The sequence below is a fragment of the Micromesistius poutassou genome, assembly GCF_964030765.1.
Source record: "Micromesistius poutassou genome assembly, chromosome: 6".
NCBI lineage: Eukaryota > Metazoa > Chordata > Actinopteri > Gadiformes > Gadidae > Micromesistius > Micromesistius poutassou.
The window spans coordinates 9,679,118-9,704,951 of record NC_140276.1 but is presented as its reverse complement, the minus strand read 5'-3'; the positions used below and the strand labels follow the sequence as shown (position 1 = coordinate 9,704,951).

At 51.6% G+C, this 25,834-nt stretch overlaps 1 protein-coding gene across 1 annotated transcript; it reads right to left on the bottom strand.

The window, feature by feature from the left end:
- Positions 1 to 2,460: 2,460 nt before the first annotated feature.
- Positions 2,461 to 11,513, bottom strand: LOC311345507 (fibroblast growth factor 18-like; the record flags this gene model as incomplete). The annotated part of the gene is given in 7 exon segments (XM_084469929.1): positions 2,461 to 2,537; positions 2,540 to 2,677; positions 2,680 to 2,737; positions 4,671 to 4,777; positions 5,984 to 6,161; positions 11,305 to 11,341; positions 11,482 to 11,513. Coding segments are annotated over 7 exon segments (627 nt in total).
- Between the last annotated feature and the right edge of the window lie 14,321 nt (positions 11,514 to 25,834).

Here is a 25,834-nt window from a genome sequence, read left to right as displayed (position 1 = left end):
ATCACTGAGCTAACACTAACGCTAACTCTGCTGCGGCTAGTGTCATACATCACTGAGCTAACGCTAACGCTAACTCTGCTGCGGCTAGTGTCATACATCACTGAGCTAACGCTAACGCTAACTCTGCAGCGGCTAGTGTCATACATCACTGAGCTAACGCTAACGCTAACTCTGCGGCAGCTAGTGTCATACATCACTGAGCTAACGCTAACTCTGCGGCGGCTAGTGTCATACATCACTGAGCTAATGCTAACGCTAACTCTGCGGCGGATAGTGTCATACATCACTGAGCTAACGCTAACTCTGCGGCGGCTAGTGTCGTAGATCACTGAACTAACGCTAACTCTGCGGCAGATAGTGTCATACATCACTGAGATAACGCTAACTCTGTGGCGGCTAGTGTCATACATCACTGAGCTAACGCTAACGCTAACTATGCAGCGGCTAGTGTCATACATCACTGAGCTAACGCTAACTCTGAGGCAGCTATCGTCATACATCACGACGCTAAGGCTAGGGTCTGCGTCGGCGGCGGCTAGCTCTGGGAGATATAAATAGTGCGGAGGTGCGGGCGGTCCGTTTGAGAGCGTCTGACCTTAAAAGCAGAGCTCACACGTCGGGTTTTGTGTATAACATGCATACCTTGGCAGGAGGAGGGAGAAGGGAATGTACCGCGGCCCGGGGTCTACCTGCGCTGGGCGAAACATCCCAGATTCCACGAACCGTAACTCCCCTCCCAGCCGCGAGCCCACCAGACATTATAGCTCCGTGTTTTAGAATATAGTCCGTCATTTTATTAGCAGAGGCCAGATAGAACTCATCACATTGTATTTACAAAGAGAGGCAATAAATATCTTCATAATAGTCTTAAAATTACTTTGTTTACATTTGCTTAAAAAAATGAAGGGTTGGTACATGAGTTGGGAGGGGGGGGGGGGGGGGGAGGGAGGTTAGGAGTCCAGAGGAAGAGGAGGAGGAGGAGGAAAACGCAGCCTCCTAGGGTTCAGCAGAGGCCTGTGACCTTTGACCTCTGGCGTTCTGAACTGCGTCATGGGGGCTCTCTGTTTCCCGTAAGTCTCAGGTTGAAATCGTCCAATGAGATGGGAGGTCATGGGTGATGATGAATGATGATGATGATGATGATGATGAAGTTGATGATGATGATGATGAAGATGACCTTGTGGACAGCAGAGGTCAAAGTTCACCCAAACATCTGTCCCGTCATTTCACGTTTCCTTCATTGGACATGAATTGGATCTAATGTCAATCTGGTTTTGGTCGAGTTCTGTCTACACACAGAGGAAGATGATGAAGATGAGGACCGGGTTTGAAGAGGAGGAGGAGGAGGAGGAGAGAAGGAGGAGGAGGAGGAGGAGGAGGAGGAGGAAGAGGAGGAGGAGGAGATGAGGAGGGGGAGGAGGAGGGGGAGGAGGAGGAGGAGGAAGAGGAGGAGAAGGAGGAGAGAGGAAGAGGAGGAAGAGGAGGAGGAGATGAGGAGGGGGAGGAGGAGGGGGAAGAAGAGGGGGAAGGGGATAAGGGGAAGGTTGGGAGGAATCAAAGGTGAGGAGGAGGAGGAGGAAGGGAGGAGGAGGCGAGGAGGAGAGGAGGGGGAGCAGGGATTAAATTGTGCTGTGATGAGGTTGGAAGACAGCGGAGAATATGAATCAGATCAAACACAGCCCCCCCCCCCCCCCCCCCCGTAGTGTTTAAACAAGAGCGCAGAGCGGAGCGCTCCGCCGACTAGTCAAAGCACGTCGCCCTCCGCTCAGGGACGGCCAGCGACCGCGCATTCCACCCGGCTAGCCCGCGCGCGGTGGCCAAGCTAGCAGCGGGCGGGAGAGAGAGAGAGAGAGAGAGAGAGAGAGATGAGAGAGAGAGAGAGAGAGAGAGAGAGAGAGAGAGAGAGAGAGAGAGAGAGAGAGAGAGGCGTGGCTGTCAGGTGGGCCGGTCGTCACGGCCGCGTCTCCATGGCTCCTGATTCCACTGGAAAGTATGGAGTCTGCGTCGTCAGGGGCAACGCAAACAGAAAGCAACACGGTATTCCCATAAAGACTGCGGGGTCCGCAACGATGTCAGTCGCTCAGCGTCCCCAAGCAGGACCCCCGCTCACGCCGTGACCCAGGGTCTCGACCCGGCCGCGTCTCCAGCATCAGCACCACCTCAACCCCACCCTCCGCGGAGTCCCGCAAAGTCCACAATAAAAAAATAAAACCTCTTTGATTTCTCCTCCTCCTCGTCTCCGCTCCTCCTCCGGTTCCTCGTTCAAAAGCTCCTCAAACGTTCGTTTTGTGTTTCTTTAACCACAGACAAAAAAAGAGTTCTTTACAAAAATAATAAAACCAGTCCCTCGATAGCATCCCGCAGCGGCGGCGATGGTGGCGGCGGTGGCGATGGCGGCGATGGCAGGCGGCGGCGGCGATGGCGCGGCGGCAGCGGCGGGCAGCAGCGGGCGGAGGCTCGTCAGTTCCGCCGCGGGCGGATCTTTAAGCGGCGCACGCGGCGCGTTCCCTTGGTGACGGTGGTAAAGCGGAACTCTCCAGCGGGTCGGCCTTGCCCTTGGGGTGGCGCTTCATGAAGTGCACCTCCTGCTGCGTCTGCGCGGTGCGCGAGCCGTTCTTGGGCCGGCCCTTGCGGTTGAAGCCCAGGTAGCAGCCCTTGTACTTGGCCGACACCAGCGCGTGTAGTTGTTCTCCAGGAACTCCTCCACGAACACACACTCCTGCTTACGGCCGTCTTGCTGCGGGCAGAGAGAGAGACACTCTGGTTACTGACCGCCTGGTGACTGACCGCCTGGTGACTGACCGCTGTTATTGACCGCCTGGTTACTGACCGCCTGGTGACTGACCGCCTGGTTATTGACCACACTGTTACTGACCGCCTGGTGACTGACCGCCTGGTTATTGACCGCACTGTTACTGACCACGCTGTTACTGACCGCCTGGTTACTGACCAGCTGGTTACTGACCACCTTGTTATTGACCCCTGGTGACTGACCGCCTGGTTACTGACCGACTGGTTACTGACCACCTGGTTACTGACCAGCTGGTTACTGACCACCTGATTACTGACCGCATGGTTACTGACCACGCTGTTACTGACTGCCTGGTGACTGACCGTCTGGTTACTGACCACCTGATTACTGACCGCATGGTTACTGACCACGCTGTTACTGACTGCCTGGTTACTGACCGCCTGGTTACTGACCACCTGGTTACTGACCACCTGGTCACTGACCGCCTGGTTACTGACCACCTGGTTACTGACCACCTGGTCACTGACCGCCTGGTTATTGACCCCCTGGTGACTGACCACCTGGTCACTGACCGCCTGGTTACTGACCACCTGGTTACTGACCACCTGGTCACTGACCGCCTGGTTACTGACCACCTGGTTACTGAGCGGCTGGTTCCTCCAGGGACCAGGGAACCAGGACCTGGTTCTGTTAGACTCAGAGTACAGGTCTATGTTTCTATGACGATGAACACGGGGAGGGAGCCACAGACAGACAGGAAGTTAGAGCCACAGACAGACAGGAAGTCAGCCCACAGGAAGTCAACGACAACATGGCTGACAGCTAGACCTCTTGATGCAGGAGGCGTGCAGGTAGACTGTGGGCCTTCTGCCAGGTCTAGGAGTTCTGCAGGTCTGCTAGGTCTACTAGCACACGCAGTACGGTATGGTTTCCATAGCGATGCTGTTGTTGTTATGCTGGTCTGCATCAGACTCTTGTCAAACAGAGCGTGATGAGAGAGTGTGATGGTGCCATGGCAACCAGTAAGGACACAATGACATGTCACATGTGAGGGCCGTTGGGGAACAGGTTATGGAGCTGAGTGTGTTTCATCTGGAGTGAAAGAGCTAGCCTCAGACGTACACACACACACACACACACACACACACACACACACACACTGTTACACACAAACACACACACACACACACACACACACACACACTGTTACACACAAACACAACCACACACACACACACACACACACACACACACACACACACAGTTACACACACACACACACACACACAGTTACACACACACACACACACACACACACACCCCCACACACACACACACACACACACACACACACACTGTTACACACACACACGCACACACATACACACACACACACACACACACACACTGTTACACACACACACACTGTTACACACACACACACACACACTGTTATACACACACACACACACCTCTCCAGCACGTCCCCAACACTAAGACGGGTATTCAAAGGGAAGCGGTTGTCGTGGTAACCACATGTGTGATGTCATTGCCCTAGCTTACTGACGGCCACTTGCGGAACGATCACATCATGGAACAAGGGGCATGCTGGGTAATATCATTATCATACTAGGTCATTAAGGAGCAGGTAGGGGTTAGACAGTACAGAGACAGGTCATTAAGGAGCAGGTAGATGTTAGACAGTACAGAGACAGGTCATTAAGGAGCAGGTAGGGGTTAGACAGTACAGAGACAGGTCATTAAGGAGCAGGTAGGGGTTAGACAGTACAGAGACAGGTCATTAAGGAGCAGGTAGGGGTTAGACAGTACAGAGACAGGTCATTAAGGAGCAGGTAGGGGTTAGACAGCACAGAGACAGGTCATTAAGTAGCAGGTAGGGGTTAGACAAACCACTCACCCGGCCCACTATCTTCTTCTTGTCCGTCATACAGATGTAGTGCTCGCTCTCCTTGCCCTTGATGCGGATGTGGCTGCCGAAGGTCTCCGTCTCCACCACTAGGAGCGCTGGAGAGAGAACAACGCGTCAGACTCCCGCAGAGAAAGAACCACAACATAACGAATGGTAAACAGACAGCGCTTTTCTAACCACTCACAAGCGCTGCTCAACACTGCCTCACATCCACCCGCTCATGCACACATTCACACACCGACGGACAGCGGAGTCAGCCCACGCAGGGCAACCGCCAGCTCGTCAGGAGCAGTCAGGGTGAGGGAGTCTCGCCTCCAGGGGGGTGGAGGCGGGAGTCTGGGGGAGGAAGTGGGGGAGGAGAGGAGAGGAGATGAGGGAGGAGAAGGGGGTGGAGGTGGGAGTCTGGGGGAGGAGGGGGGGAGGAGAGGGGATGGGGGAGGAGAAGGGGGTGGAGACGGCAGTCTGGGAGAGGAGGGGGGGAGGAGAAGGGATGGGGGAGGAGCGGGGGGTGGAGGTGGCAGTCTGGGGGAGGAGATGGGGGAGGAGGGGGGAGGAGGGGGTCCCAGGTCAGGTTCCAGGGTGTCTTCAGTGGTCTCAGAGTTAAAATGATCCATTAGGTAAAGACACTGGTCTATTCACCAGCACCCTGGAGGGAGGGGGACACACACACACACACACACACACTCTATGTTGGGGGGTCTGTGTTGGGGGGGTCTGTGTTGGGGGGTCTGTGTTGGGGGGTCCTTGTGTTGGGGGGTCTGTGTTGGGGGGTCCTTGTGTTGGGGGTCCTTGTGTTGGGGGGTCTGTGTTGGGGGGTCCTTGTGTTGGGGGGGTCTGTGTTGGGGGGTCTGTGTTGGGGGGTCCTTGTGTTGGGGGGGTCTGTGTTGGGGGGTCCTTGTGTTGGGGGGTCTGTGTTGGGGGTCCTTGTGTTGGGGGGTCTGTGTTGGGGGTCCTTGTGTTGGGGGGTCTGTGTTGGGGGTCCTTGTGTTGGGGGGTCTGTGTTGGGGGTCCTTGTGTTGGGGGGTCTGTGTTGGGGGGTCCTTGTGTTGGGGGGTCTGTGTTGGGGGGTCCTTGTGTTGGGGGTCCTTGTGTTGGGGGGGTCTGTGTTGGGGGGGTCTGTGTTGGGGGTCCTTGTGTTGGGGGGGTCTGTGTTGGGGGGGTCTGTGTTGGGGGTCCTTGTGTTGGGGGGGGGTCTGTGTTGGGGGTCCTTGTGTTGGGGGGGTCTGTGTTGGGGGGGTCTGTGTTGGGGGGTCCGTGTTGGGCGGGCCCCTGTCAGCGGGGGTCCTGTGGGGGCTCCGTACCGAACTTGCCGCCGTCGTCCCCGTTGGCGTTGACCCTCTTGTCCAGCACCTGGACGTGCTTCCCCGTGGTGCGGCTGTACAGCTGGTAGATCCGCACCTGCTTCCGGCTCAGGTCCTCTGGGTTCCGCGTGTGGTTCTCGATATAGAACCTGAAGTCAGCCGAGGTCTGCTGGGACTCCTGGGGCGAGAGAGAGAGAGAGAGAGAGAGAGAGAGAGAGAGAGAGAGAGAGAGAGAGAGAGAGGTTTACATTAGGACTTATTTTAGCATCAATAGAGAGACTCCTCGGGCGAGAGAGATAGAGAGAGAGAGAGCTAGCGATAGGGAGGGAGGGAGGGAGGGAGAGAGAGAAAGAGTGTGAGAGAGAGAGAGAGAGAGAGAGAGAGAGAGAGAGAGAGAGACAGGGATAGTGGGGAGGGAGAGGGTGAGGGAGGATGAGAGAGAGAAGGGAGGGAGGGAGAGGGAGGAGAAGAGATCTCCGAGGAACAGGTGTTGATAGAAATGCTTTATGGGCTCCAAGACGTGGAGCTGGAGGGCGTGAGGTTGAACAATGTGGCGATTGTCCTGCGATCATCTGAGCTGATCTAGATGATCAGCATCTAGATCTATAGACCAGGACCAGCAGCATCTAGACCTGTAGACTCTAGATCTATAGACCAGGACCTGAAGTATCTATGTAGACACTAGATCTATCGACCTAGACCTGTAGCATCTAGACCTGTATACTCTAGATCTATAGACCTAGACCTGCAACATCTAGATCCGTAGACTCAAGATATGTTTAGTAAGACTTGAAGCATCTACATCTGTTGTTCCCAGATATGTAGAATCTAGATCTATAGACATAGACCTGTACAATCTAGATATGTAATACTTAGACTTGAACCATCAACATCTGTTGTACCTAGACCTGCTGCATCTAGACCTGTAGACTATATATATATATGTCACACTTAGACCTGTAGCATCTGGATCTATAGACCTAGACCTGTAGTACCTAGACCTGTTGCTCAACAAATATCTGCCCACAGGCGCTGAAGCGCACCATAAATTACATAACGGCTGTAGTAAAAAAAACACACAAACACACACTTACATACACACACGCACGCACACACACAGGAAGTGTTGCATTTAGATCCACCTGGCCAGGATTCTGAAGTTCACCTACAAAAGGGGTATGTGTGTGTGTGTGTGTGTGTGTGTGTGTGTGTGTGTGTGTGTGTGTGTGTGTGTGTGTGTGTGTGTGTGTGTGTCTGTGTGTCTGTGTAGGTGTGCCTTTGTGCATGTGCAGACTGAGTATGTGCAGACTGAGCATGCTCAGAGCATGAGTGTGCAGACTGAGCATGCTCAGAGCGTGCATGCTCAGAGCGTGCATGTGCAGACTGAGCATGTGCAGAGTGTGCGTGTGCAGACTAATGGTGTGTTTCAGATGCCTCGGACACCAGCCTTCCAAGTTGCAAGTGGGGAAATCTCCCAGCTTTCTTGCGGCATTTCACAAAGGCACGCCCCCTTTTGGTCCCGCCCCCTCGGAATTCTGAGAGTAGACCGAGTTCAGTGATGACATGCTCAACAAAAATGGCTGCGCCCATAAAGAGATTTATTTTCTCTGTATTTGTACTTTGTTGCTCATTTTAATCTCGATTTTAAATGCTCTTACACACTTGATTACATTGCTACTTTATTCCGGTCACCAATGTATGCATTGCACGGTCTTGCTGTGCGTGCAATACAATGTCAAGTTGTGTTGTTTCTTTTCAAGCTGGTTTGCTAAAGAGGCTAATGTAGCTAACAATAAACAACGACTAGCCAATGACATGACACGCTCACAAAGACGAACAGGAACGCTATAAGTGCTACGACACAGGAAATGGTTTCGCAAGTGCAACTCGGAAGGCTGGTGTTCGAGGCATCTGGAGCACACAGTGCAGAGCGCGCGTGCGAGACTGAGCATGTGCAGAGCGTGCGTGTGCAGATTGAGCATGTGCAGAGCGTGCGTGTGCAGATTGAGCATGTGCAGAGCGTGCACTTCCGATGAGTCGTGGATCCGTTGCCTTCAGCTGTTGATTTCATGATGCTGCTCTGAACTAAACACACCTGACACTGCCCTGTCATAAACCCTAGACTACCATGCTAAACTCTAGCTAGCGATTCTAACCTCTAGCTAACCATGCTCACCTCTAGCGAGCCATGGTGTTTGTAACTGCGGTACTACAGTGCTACAGAGAAGCACAGTACCCACTGAGGTACTACAGTACACACTGGAGTTCTACAGTACTACAGAACACACAGTACACACTGGTGTACTACAGTACACACAGTAGTACAGTACTGTGTGTTGTGCATGAATTAGTTCAAAAGAACTAGTTCATTGAACAAGTTCATTTTTCTATGAACTTTGAACTGAACGTAACATATTTTTAACTAAAAAACTTGAACTAGTTCAGATTTTGTGACATCCTGAATTGATGCTTAGGTCCAGATTACATGTTTATTGAGTTTATGAGATTGTAGTGATGGGCAGCAGGTAATGGAGAGGATTCATTTTAAAAGATAAGCACAGAATACTCACTCCCACAGTTTTTCTTCGGTTTCTTAAAAAAAACTGTTAATGAACTGAACATGAACTAGTTCAAAACTGAACTGGTGAACTATGAACGTGAATTTATTCATTTTCTTTTGTATGAACTGAACTTTGAACTAGTTCATGTGAAGTATCAACTTGCACAACACTGACAGTACTACAGAGAAACACAGTACACATTTGGGTACTACAGTACACACTGGAGAACTATAGTACTATAGAAAATAGTACACAATGTGGTACCAAAATACAGACTGGGGTACTACAGTACTACAGAACACAGTACAGACTGTGGTACTACAGTACTACAGAACACACAGTAGCAGTTGTAGACAGTACTACTAACTGCGTATGTATCTAAACGTCTACACCACCGTCCAGACCAACTCCAGCCTTCCAGAACCTTCTGGGCTGGTAGACACCCCATAATACTTGGCCCATCAGATAGGGAGCAGCCTGTACTCCTTAATGCAGGAGGTTTGATATATCACATATCACACGTCAAGATTAGAAAAGGAACGTCCCACTGAGAGCACAGAGGACTACAGATAGAATGGAGTCCGTTCCTAAAGAACTACAACACCCACTGATACCTCACTGAATGGAGATGGGGGGTGTAGCTTATATGAGTTGTCAAGCAGTCAGAAGTCCTGATATCCCCTGATAAACAAACACTAAACAAACAAATAAACAAACAATGAGTAAACAAACAAAAAGTAAACAGATACATGCACACTTAACAAACAGATTAACAGACACTAAACAAACAAATAAACAAACACTGAGGAAACAAACAAGCAAACAATCAGTAAGCAGATGAACACACAGATAAACAAACTCTGCTCCTCAGAGCCAAAGGACAACATTCTTACCCAGCAGAGCATGGTCTAACACACACACACACACACACACACACACACACACACACACACACACACACACACAACACAATACACAAAACACTGTGCTCCGACACAACACAACACAACACAACACCACACACTACTACACACTATAGCGCATCACACTGCAACACAAAACAACATACCGCAACACAACAAACCCCAACACACCACAACACAATGCACCCCAACCCAACAAACCACAACCCAACAAACCACAACACACAATAACACAATACACCACAACACAACACTGCACAAAGCACTGCAATACACCGCAACACAACAGAACACACCACAAAACACTGCAACACAACACACCTCAAAGCACCACACAACACAACACAACACAACACAACACAACACAACACAACAAGCTGTGGTGATCAGGATCCGATCTGAAAAACTGAAATGTTGCGCTATTTCCTCTCGTCCCACGGTCCGAGATGATGACGATTGATCTAGTTCTAGATCATTGATATTCTAGATTACAGTCAGATAGATCTAGTTCTAGTTCTAAATTATCTAGATTACACTCAGATAGATCTAGTTATAGTTATAGTTATCTAGATTACCCTCAGATAGATCTAGTTCTAGAATATCTAGATTACCCTCAGATAGATCTAGTACTAGATGATAGATTATACTCAGATAGATCTAGTTCTAGATAATTGATATTCTAGATTACACTTATATAGATCTAGTTCTAGATAATTGATATTCTAGATTACACTTAGATAGATCTAGTTATAGTTATAGTTATCTAGATTACCCTCAGATAGCTCTAGTACTAGATTATCTAGATTACCCTCAGATAGATCTAGTACTAGATGATAGATTATACTCAGATAGATCTAGTTCTAGTTCTAGATTATCTAGATTACCCTCAGATAGCTCTAGTACTAGATTATCTAGATTACCCTCAGATAGATCTAGTACTAGATGATAGATTATACTCAGATAGATCTAGCACTATAGATGATCTATTATCCTCAGATAAATCGAGTTCTAGTTCTACATAGATCTAGATATAGACACGCAGAAAAACAGATACATGCACTGTGAATATATTGCAAATATTATTACACAAAGTGTGCAGATCGCTATGAGGTTATTTTCTATATGGTTTGAATTCCATTTTAATTCTAATTTAATTAGATTCTATATCGATGTAATTGAATAAGACAATAGTATATTCTCCATCATTCTGATTGAACAGCATTAGAGGCCCTGGTCGATATAATAGCCAATCACTGTAGTTCTATATTATTATTGAATCAGATCAAAGTAAATTTGATTATTTCTATAATTATAAACCATTGTATATTACCTTGATATTGCGGTATTTCTGAGCCCCTGCGTTGATTCGATTTAACTCTTTTTTTGAGGCCCTCAAATTCATCTGCGCCTCATTTCTCCGGATGAAGTACAATTACACTCTGCTAAACCAATTAACGCTCAGAGCCTCTCTCACATCAGATCACAGCCTGCCTATATTATACATTTGGAGAATATCCTCTTTTTACTATCACATAAACTCATCATTTGCACAAATGTTCCCGTTTTACAGAATATGCCAGTGTGTCTCTCTGGGACTAATTCATCTGTGGTTTTTAACCGCTGAATTTACAGCGTGTCGTTAAACCGATCCGGGATCAATTATGGACTCAATAAAAAGAACCGCCACTCTGCGCTCCGAACCGTTCTGAACCAGGCGCGCACACTCTCTCTCTCACACACACACACACACACACACACACACACACACACACACACACACACACACGCACACGCACGCGGGCGCGCGCGCAGGTATATGAGGTGGGGGGGAACGTACCTGGAGTTGGAAATAGAGGACCAGCAAATGTAAACACCTGGAGAGGAAAGAGCGAGCATGAGGGGAGAGAGGGGGAGATAAGGGGGAGAGAGGAGGAAGAGCGTGTCATTAAGTGAACTCTACCTGGATGACGACATAACACGTTTTAGTTTTTCTATTGACGCGCGGAACACTTACAGGTACACGAGCCTGGACGGGAGGACCGACATGGTGAGAGAGACACCTGAGAGAGAGACACCTGAGAGACACCTGTCTCACAGATCACAGTCCGGGACGCGGACAGACCCGCTCCTCCAGGGCGGGCTCACGCGCACGGTTGAATTCCAGTGTAATGACAGATCAGCGCGGGGCGGCGGCGTCACGGGGCGCAACATCAGGCGGATATGATCCCAAACACCCCCGGGGGGAGGGGGGGCTGGAGCCCGCTGTCCCGGGACGAGGCGGTCCGAGCGATCAGTTAGCGCTCAAATATTCTCCGCAAAAAAAATATGAATTTGCACCGAAAAATAAAGAAGTAAAAAAAAAAGTAGAATAGCCACGTCAATCACGCGGAAAGGTGGATGCACGCGCCTCTACCTGTCCGCGAGCGGGGACCACCGCGGACCTCTCCTCAGACCCGCGCGTGCCTGCGGCGCATGACGACACCTGGCGACGGGCGGCGTGTTCTGTCAGAGCACGAGCGGCACCGGAGAACGGTGACAAGGGGGTCCGAGTAGACTCTGAACCGGCAGCACCGGGACCGGAGGGTCCGAGTAGACTCTGAACCGGCAGCACCGGGGACCGGGGAGTCCGAACGAACTTAGAACCTGCAGCCGTCAATATGCCTCAACCAAAAGGTTCACGCGCAGAGAAAGGGTCCGGTACGTGGTGGCGGGAACGAAAGGTCTCGTGGTCTCGGTATCCAGGGAGCTGCGGGTCGCGTGGAGGCGCAGCAGCGGCGGCAGCTCGTGTCCCGGTGACGCAGAGCGGAGTGTGAGCGTGCGGCGGGAGGTGGGTCCCGCGAGGCTCCGGTGGGTGGAAACGAGTCGGGCGGTCCGCACCTGATAGGGCGACCCGCCCGCGAGCCCGTCGGACCCGCGGCGGCTCCGCGCGTGCACGCGCACCAGGAGCGAGGAGGAGGAGGCGGGCGACCCGATCTGTTCATCGTTAAATATGAAATAGTTCGTGTTGTTTTTCGAACTTATACGGCCCGTTAATATGCGATATGAAATATGAACCTGTTGATGATAAAAGACACATACAAATCGTAGCGTTATGATGGAACATGCTGTACATTATAGGCCTATTATTAAATTATTATAATGACCCGTATTCGTGTTGTGTTATTAAGTGTATCATTATGAAGGACTGTCACGGAATTATTAATGTAAAATACGCCCCAGTATTAACCTTCAATAGGCCCGTTAGGCAATAACAAATGTGATATTGATTCAGTGATTCTATCAGGAGTTCCGATCATCCTAGTACGATGATCAGACCTCCTTTACATGATCATCTTGAACATTTTGTTTTTTTGAAGCACTGTTGTCGGACCTTTAAGGGGAAGGAAGGACAAGGTTCTTTGTGGAACCAGAAACGGTCATTCTATGGCATCCCTCTGAAGAACCGTTTTCGGTTCCAGTGAGCGCCTTTATTTCTCTGTGTGCTGCAGGAGGCGGTGGGCTGCGTCTCGGACCGCATCGTCTCTCGTCGTCACACTAATGATAAAGTTTGATTATGATATATTCTATAATGATTATATACTATGAAGGAGGTCTGAATACTGAACTGAGTGAAGTGAAGTGAAGTGGTGGACCTCATCGTCTCTCTCTCGGCGGGTTTGTGGATTGGAGCCCGGACGGTTTGATACGCGGCTCTGGAGGTCTGGAGGCCCGGGTCCCTTCCCCTCCAGGCCACGTGGTGTCTCCAGGTGAGGCCAGGTGAGGCCAGGTGAGGGTGATTGGAGAGATGACGATGAAGACGATGATGATGAGGATGATGAGGATGATGATGATGACGCTGAACGAGACGACCACAGAAAGTCACTCGATGTTTGTGACAGCCGTCAGCTTCGTGACGTCACTCCTCCATTACGGCACAAAGGAGGAGTTTATGGTTTAGGGATGAAGAGTTTATCTTCTGCAGATCGGTTCGGGTTCGGCTCGATATCTTCAGGATAAATTAGTACATCGTTGTTTAATAATAGACTTAGGCTATTGTGAGATTTATGAGCGATGGTTCGGGTACCTTGTTGAGGACGAGTCTGAACGGATCAGATATTAGTTGGCTGTATGTAAATCTGTTTTTTTTTTGCAGGCTGCTTATTGCTTCATATCACCGGAGATAAACAGCATAAATAAAAGCTTAACACGAAGATACAAAATAAAATACTCAATCTCAACTGAGACTTAAATTAACGTCCAAACGGGATTTCATTTGATTGTTGATTTTAATATAGGCCTACCTGATTCAAAACAACAATACTATTGTATGTCGTCATCCTCTGTTGGTTGGCCAACTGTTGGTTAGGGAATGAATAGTAGAGTGAGAAGGGGATGGGGGGGGGATGTGTGTGTGCGTCAGTGTTTGTGTGTCTGTATGTTTGTGTGTGTGTGTGTGTGTGTGTTTGTGTGTGTATGTGTGTATGTCACTGCGTGCGTGTGTTTGTTAGCTTGTGTTCATGCGTGCGTGTGTGCGTGTGTATCAGTGCGTGCGTGCGTGTGTGTGTATGTGTGTGTGTGTGTGTGTGTGTGTGTGTGTGTGTGTGTGTGTGTGTGTGTGTGTGTGTGTGTGTGTGTCAGTGTGTGTGTGTGTGTGTGTGTGTGTGTGTGTGTGCAGATGGGGGTCAGGTTACCTGAGGGATTAGATGAAGCCAAACAGGTCCTGGTTCACCTGGGCAGGTGAGGGGGGCGGGGCCTACAGGGTCCCCCCACACCTGACCAAGAACCACCGGAGACCACTGACTGACTGGATAGGACTGACTGACTGGATAGGACTGACTGACTGGATAGGACTGACTGACTGACTGGATAGGACTGACTGACTGGATAGGACTGTCTGACTGACTGACTGGATAGGACTGACTGACTGACTGACTGACTGACTGGATAGGACTGACTGACTGACTGACTGGATAGGACTGACTGACTGACTGACTGGATAGGACTGACTGACTGTTAGCTGGGTGGGTTAGCTGGATGGGTTAGCTGGGTGGGTTAGCTGGGTGGGTTAGCTGGGTGGGGGGCAGTCTTCCAGGCTCCCGATTGGAGAGAGGAAGTTGGGGTGTGTGAGGGAGCCGGGGGCCGGGCCCTTCAAAGGCCGGCGGGGCCCCTACGGCGGCGGCTGGTTAACCTGAGGACCCCCCCCCCCCCGACACCCCTGAACCCCCCCCACCCCCCCCCACCCCCCCCCCCACACTCTTTCATCTTCAACACGGACGGACCCACTTAGAGGGGTGTGAGTGTGTGAGTGTGTGTGTGTGTTTGTGTGTGTGTGTGTGTGAGAGAGAAGGTTTATTAAAACCACCCAGAAGATTTCTCAGGGTTATATCACAACAGAAGCCAAAATGCCCCCCCCCCACCCCCCCCCCCCCCCCATCACCTCCCTCTCATCTCTGAGGAATCAAGCGCACCTCGTTACTATACAGGGACACACACACACACACACACACACACACACACACACACACAAACATACAGACAGACACACACACACACCCACACCTCACACACAGAAGTGCTGGCGGGGGGTCGCGGTCGGGTCATAAGGGTGAGACACACAGGGGGAGGGAGAGGAGGGGGAGGGAGAGGAGGGGGGAGGGAGAGGAGGGGAGAGGGTGCTGTGTTCATGGAGTCATTAGAGGCCATTTGGCCAGCAGGGTGAGGAAAGCTGGGAGTGGTGAGAGGGTGAGAGGGTGAGAGGGTGAGAGGGTGAGTGTGGGATAGAGAGGCATACGACATGGTGGGTGAGTGGGTGATGAGGGGGCGAGTGGGTGAAAGGAAGCGTGAGTGTAGGGGTGAGTGGGTGAGTGTGTGAGTGGGAGAGGGGGAGAGGGAGAGGGAGAGGTGTAGGGTCTCCACAGGGGGTCCACGCTGGCTCCACCACTCCGACGGTGATCATCACCACCGTCACCTCCCGCCACTAACAACACGAAGACACGTGAACACATGAAGGCTGAGCCGGGATATTAGTCATTAGAGGTTTACAAGCCCAGTGTGTTGGACGGGCCTGGCCCCTGAGCCGGCCCCTGAGCCGTGTGGGGGCCCCCGGTCTGAGGTGTGGGGGCCCCCCCTCTCTGGGGCGTGAGGGAGGGGGGGGACCCCGCTCCTGGACGTGCCGGGTCTTTAGCAGGATGTAACGACGCGCAGCGAGAATCATATCCCGCCCCTCTCACCCCCGCACCACAAACAATCACAGAGAGAGGCTTTGAAGAGCCCCGGGAATCAAAGGGCACCGCCCGCTAGTGAACCCCTCTACCCCGGCCTCACTCGCCCACCCCCCCCCAGCCTCCATCACCCCCCCCCCCCCCCCCCCCCCCCCCGATGAGGACTTTGATTCTGAAGTAATTACTTTTAGGGCGCAGGGTGAGAAGTACTAAGTGAGTGTTCAAAGGCAGCCGCTGTCAGGGGACCAGAGGAACGCTTGTTCTGATTAACACCCAGACGGACGGACACACCGACGGCCCCCTCCCTCAGGTGGAATGGAGCACCCAGGACTGGCCTCTATCCCCCTGGGTCTACACCACCTCCGCCTCCACCTCCACCCTGGGTCTCCATCAGCTCCACCTCTACCCTGGGTCTCCACCACCATCACGACCAATCTCTCTAACCCCACTGCTCAACTCCTCCACCTCTACCCCGGGTCTCCACCACCTCCACGTCCACCTCCGCCTCCACCTTCACCCTGGGTCTCCACCAGCTCCACCCTGGGTCTCCACCACCTCCACCTCCACCCTAGTTCTCTCCCACCACCTCTCAACTCCTCTACCTCCACCCTGGTTCTCTCCTCCACCCTATTGACTCATAAGCAGACGGTGTAATCTAAAGGGATGTTTACATGAGAGCAGCGAGGCGTCAGGGCTCCTCGCTCTGGCATCGAACCCGGAACCTTCCGGACTGGAGAACACAGGCTGGTCCTGTGCTGCTCAATGGTAGAGCAAGACATTAACTCACAGGGCTAGGGTTCAATTCCCCGTCCAAGCCTCAACAGGGCATTAACTAGCTAGGCTAGGGCTTTGATTCCCACAGTTGCCACAGCATGCTCAGAATATAACATCTGTTGTAGGAACCAGAATTAGCTGGTTACCAGGGCGACCAGACCCTCAACCTGTGGGCTCCCCTCTGCACGCTTGCTTCCTCACGTCCATGCTTTCAATTAACCCCCCCCCCCCCGCCCCCCGAGCCCAGAGCGTGTTCTGGCTGGGGGGCCGCCGGTCGCCACCCAGGCCATCCCTCCGCCTCTGGAGCAGAACGCAGCAGATCTGTGGTTGAAGGTCAACCAAAGACAGACGGGCTTGGGGAGCTAATGAGGTCCGGCCCCTGTGTGGTCTCACCCCTCCCCGGGACCCACCAGGACCTCGTTAAGACCTGCTGGCTCCAGGACCAGAGACCCTGTTCAGGAGCAGAGACCCCCTCCAGGACCAGAGACCCTGTTCAGGAGCAGAGACCCCCTCCAGGACCAGAGACCCTGTCCAGGACCAGAGACCCTCTCCGGGACCAGAGACCAGGACCAGAGACCAGGACCAGAGACCCTGTCCAGGACCAGAGACCCTCTCCGGGACCAGAGACCCTGTCCAGGACCAGAGACCCTCTCCGGGACCAGAGACCCTGTCCAGGACCAGAGACCCTCTCCGGGACCAGAGACCAGGACCAGAGACCAGGACCAGAGACCAGGACCAGAGACCCTGTCCAGGACCAGAGACCCTCTCCGGGACCAGAGACCAGGACCAGAGACCAGGACCAGAGACCAGGATCAGAGACCCTGTCCAGGACCAGGACCTCATTAAGACAGAGTGGCTCCAGGAGACCGTTGGTAGAATTAATATTAATAATCTTTAGATATTAGATGCTAGATAGTAAGGTGTCTCTAGTTTAACCCATGGACCAATAACAACAGTGTAGTCTTTATATTCCCATTACAGAGATGGTTAAGTGTGGTGAAGGATAGAGCTCTAAACCTTAACCCTAGCTCTAAACCTTAGCTCTACACCTTATCTCTAAACCTTAACCCTAGCTCTAAACCTTAACCCTAGCTCTAAACCTTAACCCTAGCTCTAAACCTTAATTCTAGACCTTTGCTCTAAACCTTAACCTTAGCTCGAAACCTTAACCTTAGCTCTAAACCTTAGCTCTAAACCCTAACCCTAGCTCTAAACTGTAGCTCTAAACCTTAATCCTAGCTCTAAACCTTAACCCTAGCTCTAAACCTTAACCTTAGCTCTAAACCTTAACCTTAGCTCTAAACCTTAACCTTAGCTCTAAATGTCAGTCCCAGCTCCAATGCGCTGTCTCGCGCTCACCCATATAGGAGCATTGTTCTGACAATACACAAAACCACCATTCAAATGGAACAAGTCTGTAATCAGTGAAATACTAGCCTCTAGCCTTTGTAGAGGAGAGAGAGAGAGAGAGAGAGAGAGAGAGAGAGAGAGAGAGAGAGAGAGAGAGAGAGAGAGAGAGAGAGAGAGAGAGAGAGAAAATCCACCCATGACCAATCACTACTAACTACCTGTTGAGCTCTTAGCTTCACATTATTAAGGCGAGGACAAAGAAAGGGCCGTTCCAGATGTAGAGAGAGAGCAAGCGAGAGAGAGAGAGAGAGAGAGAGAGAGAGAGAGAGAGAGAGAGAGAGAGAGAGAGAGAGAGAGAGAGACACCAAACACCACTCACATGGCCATAGCAGTTTTTTTCACCCAATGAGTGTAAACAACTTGCTGTGGATAATTAGTTTAGTGCTTTGATATTCTTCACTAGTTCTATGAGGTACTTGTCCATCGGACTGGGTTCAGCTCTACTGAGTTCAGCTCTACTGAGTTCAGCTCTACTGGACTGGGTTCATCTCTACTGGGTTCAGCTCTACTGGACTGGGTTCATCTCTACTGGGTTCATCTCTACTGGGTTCAGCTCTACTGGACTGGGTTCATCTCTATTGGGTTAATCTCTACTGGGTTCAGCTCTACTGGTCTGGTCTCATCTCTACTGGGTTCAGCGCCACTGGGTCTGCTCCAGTCCAGTGGGCTCGCTGCTGGTACAGCCTACCGTACCATTTGACCAGTTTGTTTATTACATATTATTACATATTATGTACATCTAACATAACAGGTTTGTTTCAGACGGAACACACCGCGATGTTGTTCTTAGGGGAGCGAGTCCGGCCGGAGATCCATCTCCACCAGGAGAAGGATCTCCTGCCTCTGCTCGTAGGAGGACACGGGTGAGGAGTGGCCCACTCACAGCTCACAATGCCACCGCCACAAGATGGACTCCCCCACATGATGGACTCCCCCACATGGTCCATGGGCTACTCTTCCTCTCACTTCCACCGTTTCTCACAGGCCCCCCCCCCCCTCTCTCTCCAGCTCTGTTGTGGACGTTCTACTGGAACATAAACTCTGTTTTGGACTTATGTGACACACACACACACACACGTCCTCTCTCTTACAGCCATCCAGTGGCCGTCTGGTTGGACGTGATGCAGATGTTGGTTGCCTCTTGTTCTCCACCTCACTTAGAAACAGGATGAAGCATCTGCTGGATGACCAGATCAGAGCAGGTCAACATAGACCAATCACAGCTGAAGCCCGGACACAAAGACCAGGGTGGATCCAAACTTAGTCTGCATTAACAGTTTTTTCCACTTCTAAAGATCGGTCGGATTAAGGCCAACAGATAATCCTGTTTCTGTATCAATTTGATTAAAGCTGACCATTGCTCTTCTGAAAGCCTTTCAGAGTCAGAACCCCGTAGGCTCCAAGAGGCTTCTCACGAGGACAGAGTAACGATGGAGGAGAACAGCTCACAGGAGGAGGTGGAGGAGGTGGAGGAACACACCACCACCGGGGGGTCAGGTGGTGGCGGGGAATCAATCCTCTCCTCCCACACTACCCAGAACCCCCCACTCTGACCCCCAGCCCACCCTCTTCATCGTCTGAACCGGGGAGCGCTGGTGGAGACACCAGCCCCACCCCACCACCCCTCAGAAGAGACGCCCTGAGAGGGGCCCCTCCTGCTGGGGGGCCCCAGGGAGGGACCCCTGGTAGCTCGGGGCCTGCTAGGGGCCTTATTAGGGGAAGAAATCCTCTTTATCTCCGAGCAGTGAACAAACGCAACACGTAAATAGTGAATAGTGTCGTTTACATGATTGATAAACACTGTGGTGAGCCTCCCTGGTGAGTCTGTACTCAGACTCCCGGTGATGAACCCTGAGCCACTCGGTTCTATTAACCTCCTTACTGTACCGGCAGAGATATATTGTTGTTTCTCTTTCTTCTGACGAATGGACTTATTGTAAGTAGCTTTGGATAAAAGTGTCTGCTAAACGCCCTGAATGTAAATGTAACGCAGCGATCACGTGGCGTTAAACCCCCCCTCCCCCCCGCCCCCCGCCGCCGCCGCCGCGGCCCCTCCGGCCCCCGGGGGGGACGAGGATGTTTTGCTGGAGGGGCCCGAGGCGCCGGCTCCTCCCAGTCCTGGGCTCTGCGCCGGGTGGGCAGAGGAATGCACTCACATCCCCGCCATAGCCCGCCGCAGAGGTAATGCGCGGGCGTGTAGCGGCACGCCGGGCGGAACGCCTCCCCCCCAACCCCCCTCCCTCCCCCCCCCCCCCTCCCTCCCCCACAGCGGTAATAAGCATGCGGTGCAGCCGTCGTACCGGGAGTCGAACCCGCGACCCTCAGCCCTACCGGCCCCGTCTCAGCCTAACCACGACGAAGAGCCTCCACGCCTCTTCCTCCCATTTGGACAATTACTCCCCCCTGTGTGTGTGTGTGTGTGTGTGTGTGGAGGGGAGTGTAGGTCTGTGTGATCTTATGCCATGGTGTATGAGTGTGTGTGTGCGTGAGGGTGTGTGTAGTTGTGAGTCAGTCTGTGTGCGGAGTGTGTGTGTGTGTGTGTGTGTGTGTGTGTGTGTGTGTGTGTGTGTGTGTGTGCATGTGCGTGTGTGTGTCTGTAAGTGTGTGTGTGTGTGTGTGTGTGTGTGTGTGTGTGTGTGTCTGTGTGTGTGTGCGTGTCTCTGGGCACGAGTGTGTGTGTGAGTATGTGTACGTGTGTATGTTATCTTTGGGCACCACTGCCCTCGGGTGAGTGCGAGGGTGTGTAAGTGCATTTGTGAAACTTAAAAGTGAACGCTGTTATGTCAGAAAGGTCAGAGTGCACCAATAGTAGCGTAACCGTGCAAGCTTTCCCTCTCAAGCCCCTCAGTAAACACTGACGTGTCTCTAACCCCGTGGGTCCCACACTGAGGAGAGAGAACCAACAACATAACTGCTGCTCTCCTCCTTGACTTAACAAACATCCCCAGCCGTGCTGAGGCGTTGTGATTAAGAGTCCGACAGATCTTCAGTGGAGGAGTGACTGTGCTGATCGCAGCCCAGATTATACAGATCCCGACACGACCTGATTGCACCTGACAGCTCCACAAAAGCCTTTTGCCTCGCGCACACAAAAATGTTTACACAAGCGCGCCGTGTGACAATTGACGAACACGCTGCAGGAATTGTTATTAAGATGCAGTCAACTGTCAGAGCCGCCGCGGACGGAACAGTGCGCCTGCCGCCGCCGCGGGATGACAACGAAGGCTTCCTCTGGCTAGTGTAAACATACCAGCGGGATGCGTCCCCCCCCCCCACCCCACCCCACCCCCGCGGCAGGCGCCGCGGGAGCGTGGGCTACGTGCTAGTTAGCATGGGGTTAGGGAGCTAACATGTCCAGCAGCTCTGCTCGCTGCTTCCTCAGAGCAAAGGTCAAAGCCGTCCACCTGGGGGGGGGGGGGGGGGGTGGAGTGTCGCGTGCTAACTCTTAGCAGCGGATGGAGCGATGCATTGCTAGCACTTAGCATCGGAGCTAAGATATGCTGAAACTTTGGAGGAGTTATGGTTTGCTAACACTTAGCAGTGGAGCTAAGACAATGCCAAAGTTTAAAGTGGAATTAAGAAAGGCTAACACTTAGCGGTCGGCAAATTAGGCTAACACTGAAGGGTAGCGTTATGACATGCTAAAAATGGAGCTAAGACATTCTACACTCAGCAGCTGAGATTTGGCACGCCGACATTAAAGAGTATGAGTTATGGCATGCTCACACGACATTGCTATGTCATGCTAACATTTCCTAATGGTATGCAACTCTAACAGGGAGCATTTGAGCTAAGACATGCTAACACAGAGCCCTGGAGTTTTGCCACGCTAACACTTGACATGACACTATGACATGCTCACACCTAGCAGAGGCGCAAAGACATGCTACCACTTAGCATAGAAAATTGAATTGCTAGTGCATGGCCCTTGGTTCTATGAAGGTCCTTACTGTACAGATAGCGATATATTGTTGTTTTTCTTTCTTCTGGCAAATGTACTTATTGTAAGTCGCTTTGGATAAAAGCGTCAATGCTCAATGCCCTGAATGTAAAATGTAAACGTAAGCGAACCCTTTTCCTTCTGCACCGACGCACCCTGAGATCTGTTCCAGTTGAGTGTGAAGACAGTGATCTGTCACTCTCCACCTCGCGCTGTGCTATCCAAACTACAGCCTGCTGCAGACGGCCCCTGGGCTGTTGGAACAGAACAGAGAGCCAGCCAGCGGCCCCCGGGGCCCGGCATCACAGCTCCAAAGGGGAGGGTTCGTAACCCCCGGCTGGGAGGAGGGCAGGAGGACGACTAACTGGTGGAGAAGGTTGGGACCGTGGAGTCTGGCACAGTACAACCTGCTTCTGAATTAATTTGTGTTTATTTATTTTGATGATCGCTTAGCTGTGGAATGATTCAATATATATTATTGATTGAGGAGTACCTTCCATACAAACATATAATTTACATTTACATTGAGGGAGTGTAGCAAACTCTTTTATCCATAGCAACTTAAAACAAGTACATTTTTCAGAAGAAAGAGAAACAACAATATATCGCTGTCGGTACAGTAAGGATGTTCATAGAAACTAGTGCCAAGCACTAACATTGTTAGGTTTATCCATTTTTGAGGTGGTTAAATGTTTGTATATATATGATCAGTAACCTGAACCTGATTCCCTTTGATGTTATCCGTTGGTATGTTTTAGACTGATTTAGTTATAATCTCATAGTTATAGACCTCATGTGAACTTTTTTAGGCCCTCGTTGTCGTTGCGTGTTTCTACCGCCCCCCGTGGCGGAATAGTGCATCTGCAGGGTCGATGCGGTCAGGTTCAATTAGCTAGTGAGACAAATGAGTCTTAACATTAGAGGCGTTAGACAATTAAGACATGTCTTCAACACTCTCACCATGTAAACACCGATTATCCCGAATACACGTGTCCGAATGTGACTGATGGATTAGGCGAACTCCCATTCATTCGACCTATTGGGAATCAAACCAACAACCCCACTAGACCAACCTTTACAGACCGTGTGACTTGTTTACCCCAGGTTTCTCTATTTGTGTGTGTGTGTGTGTGTGTGTGTGTGTGTGTGTGTGTGTGTGTGTGTGTGTGTGTGTGTGTGTGTGTGTGTGTGTGTGTGTGTGTGTGTGTGTGTGTGTGTGTGCGCACACCTGTGGCTGCACATGTGCGTGTCTCGGGGCAGTGCAGTTGGTTAAATGCGCAGCCTGGAATTTATATGAACCACAACCAGAGTGTTTGTGTGTGTCTGTGGTGGAGGGGGGGTGACGGCGTGTGTGTGTGTCTGTGGGGGGACATGCGCGTGCCGCCCAGTCCCCTCCAGATGCGTCATCCTGCTGCTGACAACAGCTGGCAGCGACCCGTCGCCAACACTCACCTCGGATCTCGAGTCAGATCGTATCGATACACAGAAAACATCCACCAGCGCATCGGTCACTTGACCTTCTGTGCATTAGCGCCCCCAAGTGGCGACAGTGAAACGCAAATGTTTATTATGGTGAGAGTAAAATGGATAATTACAAAAACAAACGCAAAAGCGCTTCTGTGTAGAGGGTGAATACGTCAGATTCTTTACAGAAACATGTCAGTTCCTACTGAACTCTGGTTTAGCGGCAGTGTTGGACCAATCCCTTAAATACCAGTGGCATTACACGTGTCAGCTGAGTTGTGTAACCCTCCTAAATAACATGTTTTTATCAGGGACCTGAGACTGAAAGTGAGTCATAGAGCAGCAGACTGACGCGGTGATGGGGGGATTCACTTTATTTAGGGCAGTATAAAAACAAACTGACAGACAGACGATCACACATCAGTCTTCAGAGGACGACAATAAGAAAGTATATTTGTTTTAACGTTCCTGAATCAAACAAGATGAGTTCTGTCAGAGCAGGACTTGAAACCCACGGAGATCAAAACCCAGCGATATCAATCAGCGTGTCTGTGCACAGAGCCCGGGTCATGTCGCACACACTGACGCCGTCTCACGAGGAGTGGAGAGGGAGAGCACAACGAGGTGAACACCCCAGAGACACAAACCACTGCCTTCACGTCCTGCACACCGCTTCTGCACTGCACTAGGGTTCAGATCCCCTCACTGTGAAGAAGAGCTGAAGCTCACTGCACTAGGGTTCAGATCCCCTCACTGTGAAGAAGAGCTGAAGCTCACTGCACTAGGGTTCAGATCCCCTCACTGTGAAGAAGAGCTGAAGCTCACTGCACTAGGGTTCAGATCCCCACTGTGAAGAGCTGAAGCTCACTGCACTAGGGTTCAGATCCCCACTGTGAAGAGCTTAAGCTCACTGCAGTAGGGTTCAGATCCCCACTGTGAAGAGCTGAAGCTCTCTGCTGGTGGTTGGTTCAGATCCCCACTGTGAAGAGCTGAAGCTTGCTGCACTAGGGTTCAGATCCCCACTGTGAAGAGCTGAAGCTCGCTGCTGGTGGTTGGTTCAGATCCCCACGCTGTGAAGAATGACTGAAGCTCACTGCAGTAGAGTTCAGATCCCCCCCTGCTGCAGCCAGCCTCGGTAACTCAGTAAAGAAGGTAATATCACACGTTAATATTAACGTGTAATAACATTTTAGGTGAAGAAGTAAAATCATTCAGCTGAAGTCCAGGGGATCTTAAGTTACATTCTAGAAACATCTGTCAGTAGGAGCTGAGAGCGAGCGGTTAAAAAGGGGGAGATCATTAACAGAACACACAGCGCACACTGACGAAGAACAGCTACACAAACAAACGGCTCAACATCGACCAGGAGCCAAGAAGACAAGTTTGAGTTCTAAACCAATCAGAGCGAGTGATCAGAGGAGAGAGGCCTTCAGAGCAGACGGCTCTCCACTGAGGGCCGCTTCACGGACACGAGGAACCGACCAGTAACCGGGGTAACGATGAGCGCGGCCCCTGCACTGCACACGGAGCAACATGCCCATGCTGTGAGCGGGCCGGTGAAGACCGGGGCACCTGCTCATTAATGACCTGCTCCCCCTGGAATCCTGGTCGCTGGGGATGAAAGCGCTCGCTAAATGACTCCGTGATAGCGCGACACGGCCATCCGTCAGAGCGCAGATGGTCGTACAGCTGTGTTTACCGGGGGCTCATTATACCGCTATAATACGTGGCTTTAGCAGACTCTTTAATCCCCGGCGAACCCTCGCGTGCATGTCGTTAAGGGGCAGGCCGCGCAGGGACGCCCACAGGGAGACAGAGGGCTTTAGGTTCCTGCCCTCTGTCCACATGTGGTTCAGGTGTGTTTTGTTCTGGGATGTTGGGCTCTAATCCCCGCCTCCCGCTCCTCGGTGCTGGGTGGTGTGTCAGAGCAGCAGAACGCTGTCGCTGTGTGTTGTGGCGGAGCTCACTGCAGCTCACCGCTGAACCACAACACACAGACCAGGCCGGGAGATAAGCACCGACAAATTACACTCTACCCCGCTAAGCACGTCGCAAACACGCCTGCCCTCCCCCTCCTACTACTCCCCCCTCTCTCCTACTCCTCCCTCCCCTCCTACACCCACCTCCCTCCCTCCCACCCTCCCTACCTACCTCTTCTCCTACACCCCCTCCCTCTTCTCCTACACCCCCCCCCCCCACCCTCCCACCTCAGACCTGTAGCCTCTCCAGGTAGCCGGACTCCAACGTGGACAAAGTCCTTCACAAGATCCTAACTACAGGTGGAAACGCGCTGATGTAAATGAGGAGACAACAGGAGCACACACACACACACACACACACACACACACACACACACACACACACACACACACACACACACACACACACACACACACACACACACACACACACACACACACACACACACACACACACAGTGAGATGCTGATGCAGGTTGCCGCAGCAATGGGCCGAGCGGTCTGGACCAATCAGGGAGGAGAGACCACGAGCAACACTAAGTTGAAATGTTCGGACAGGATGCAAATGCATGTTTTTTTTTATGAAAATAAATCAACAAG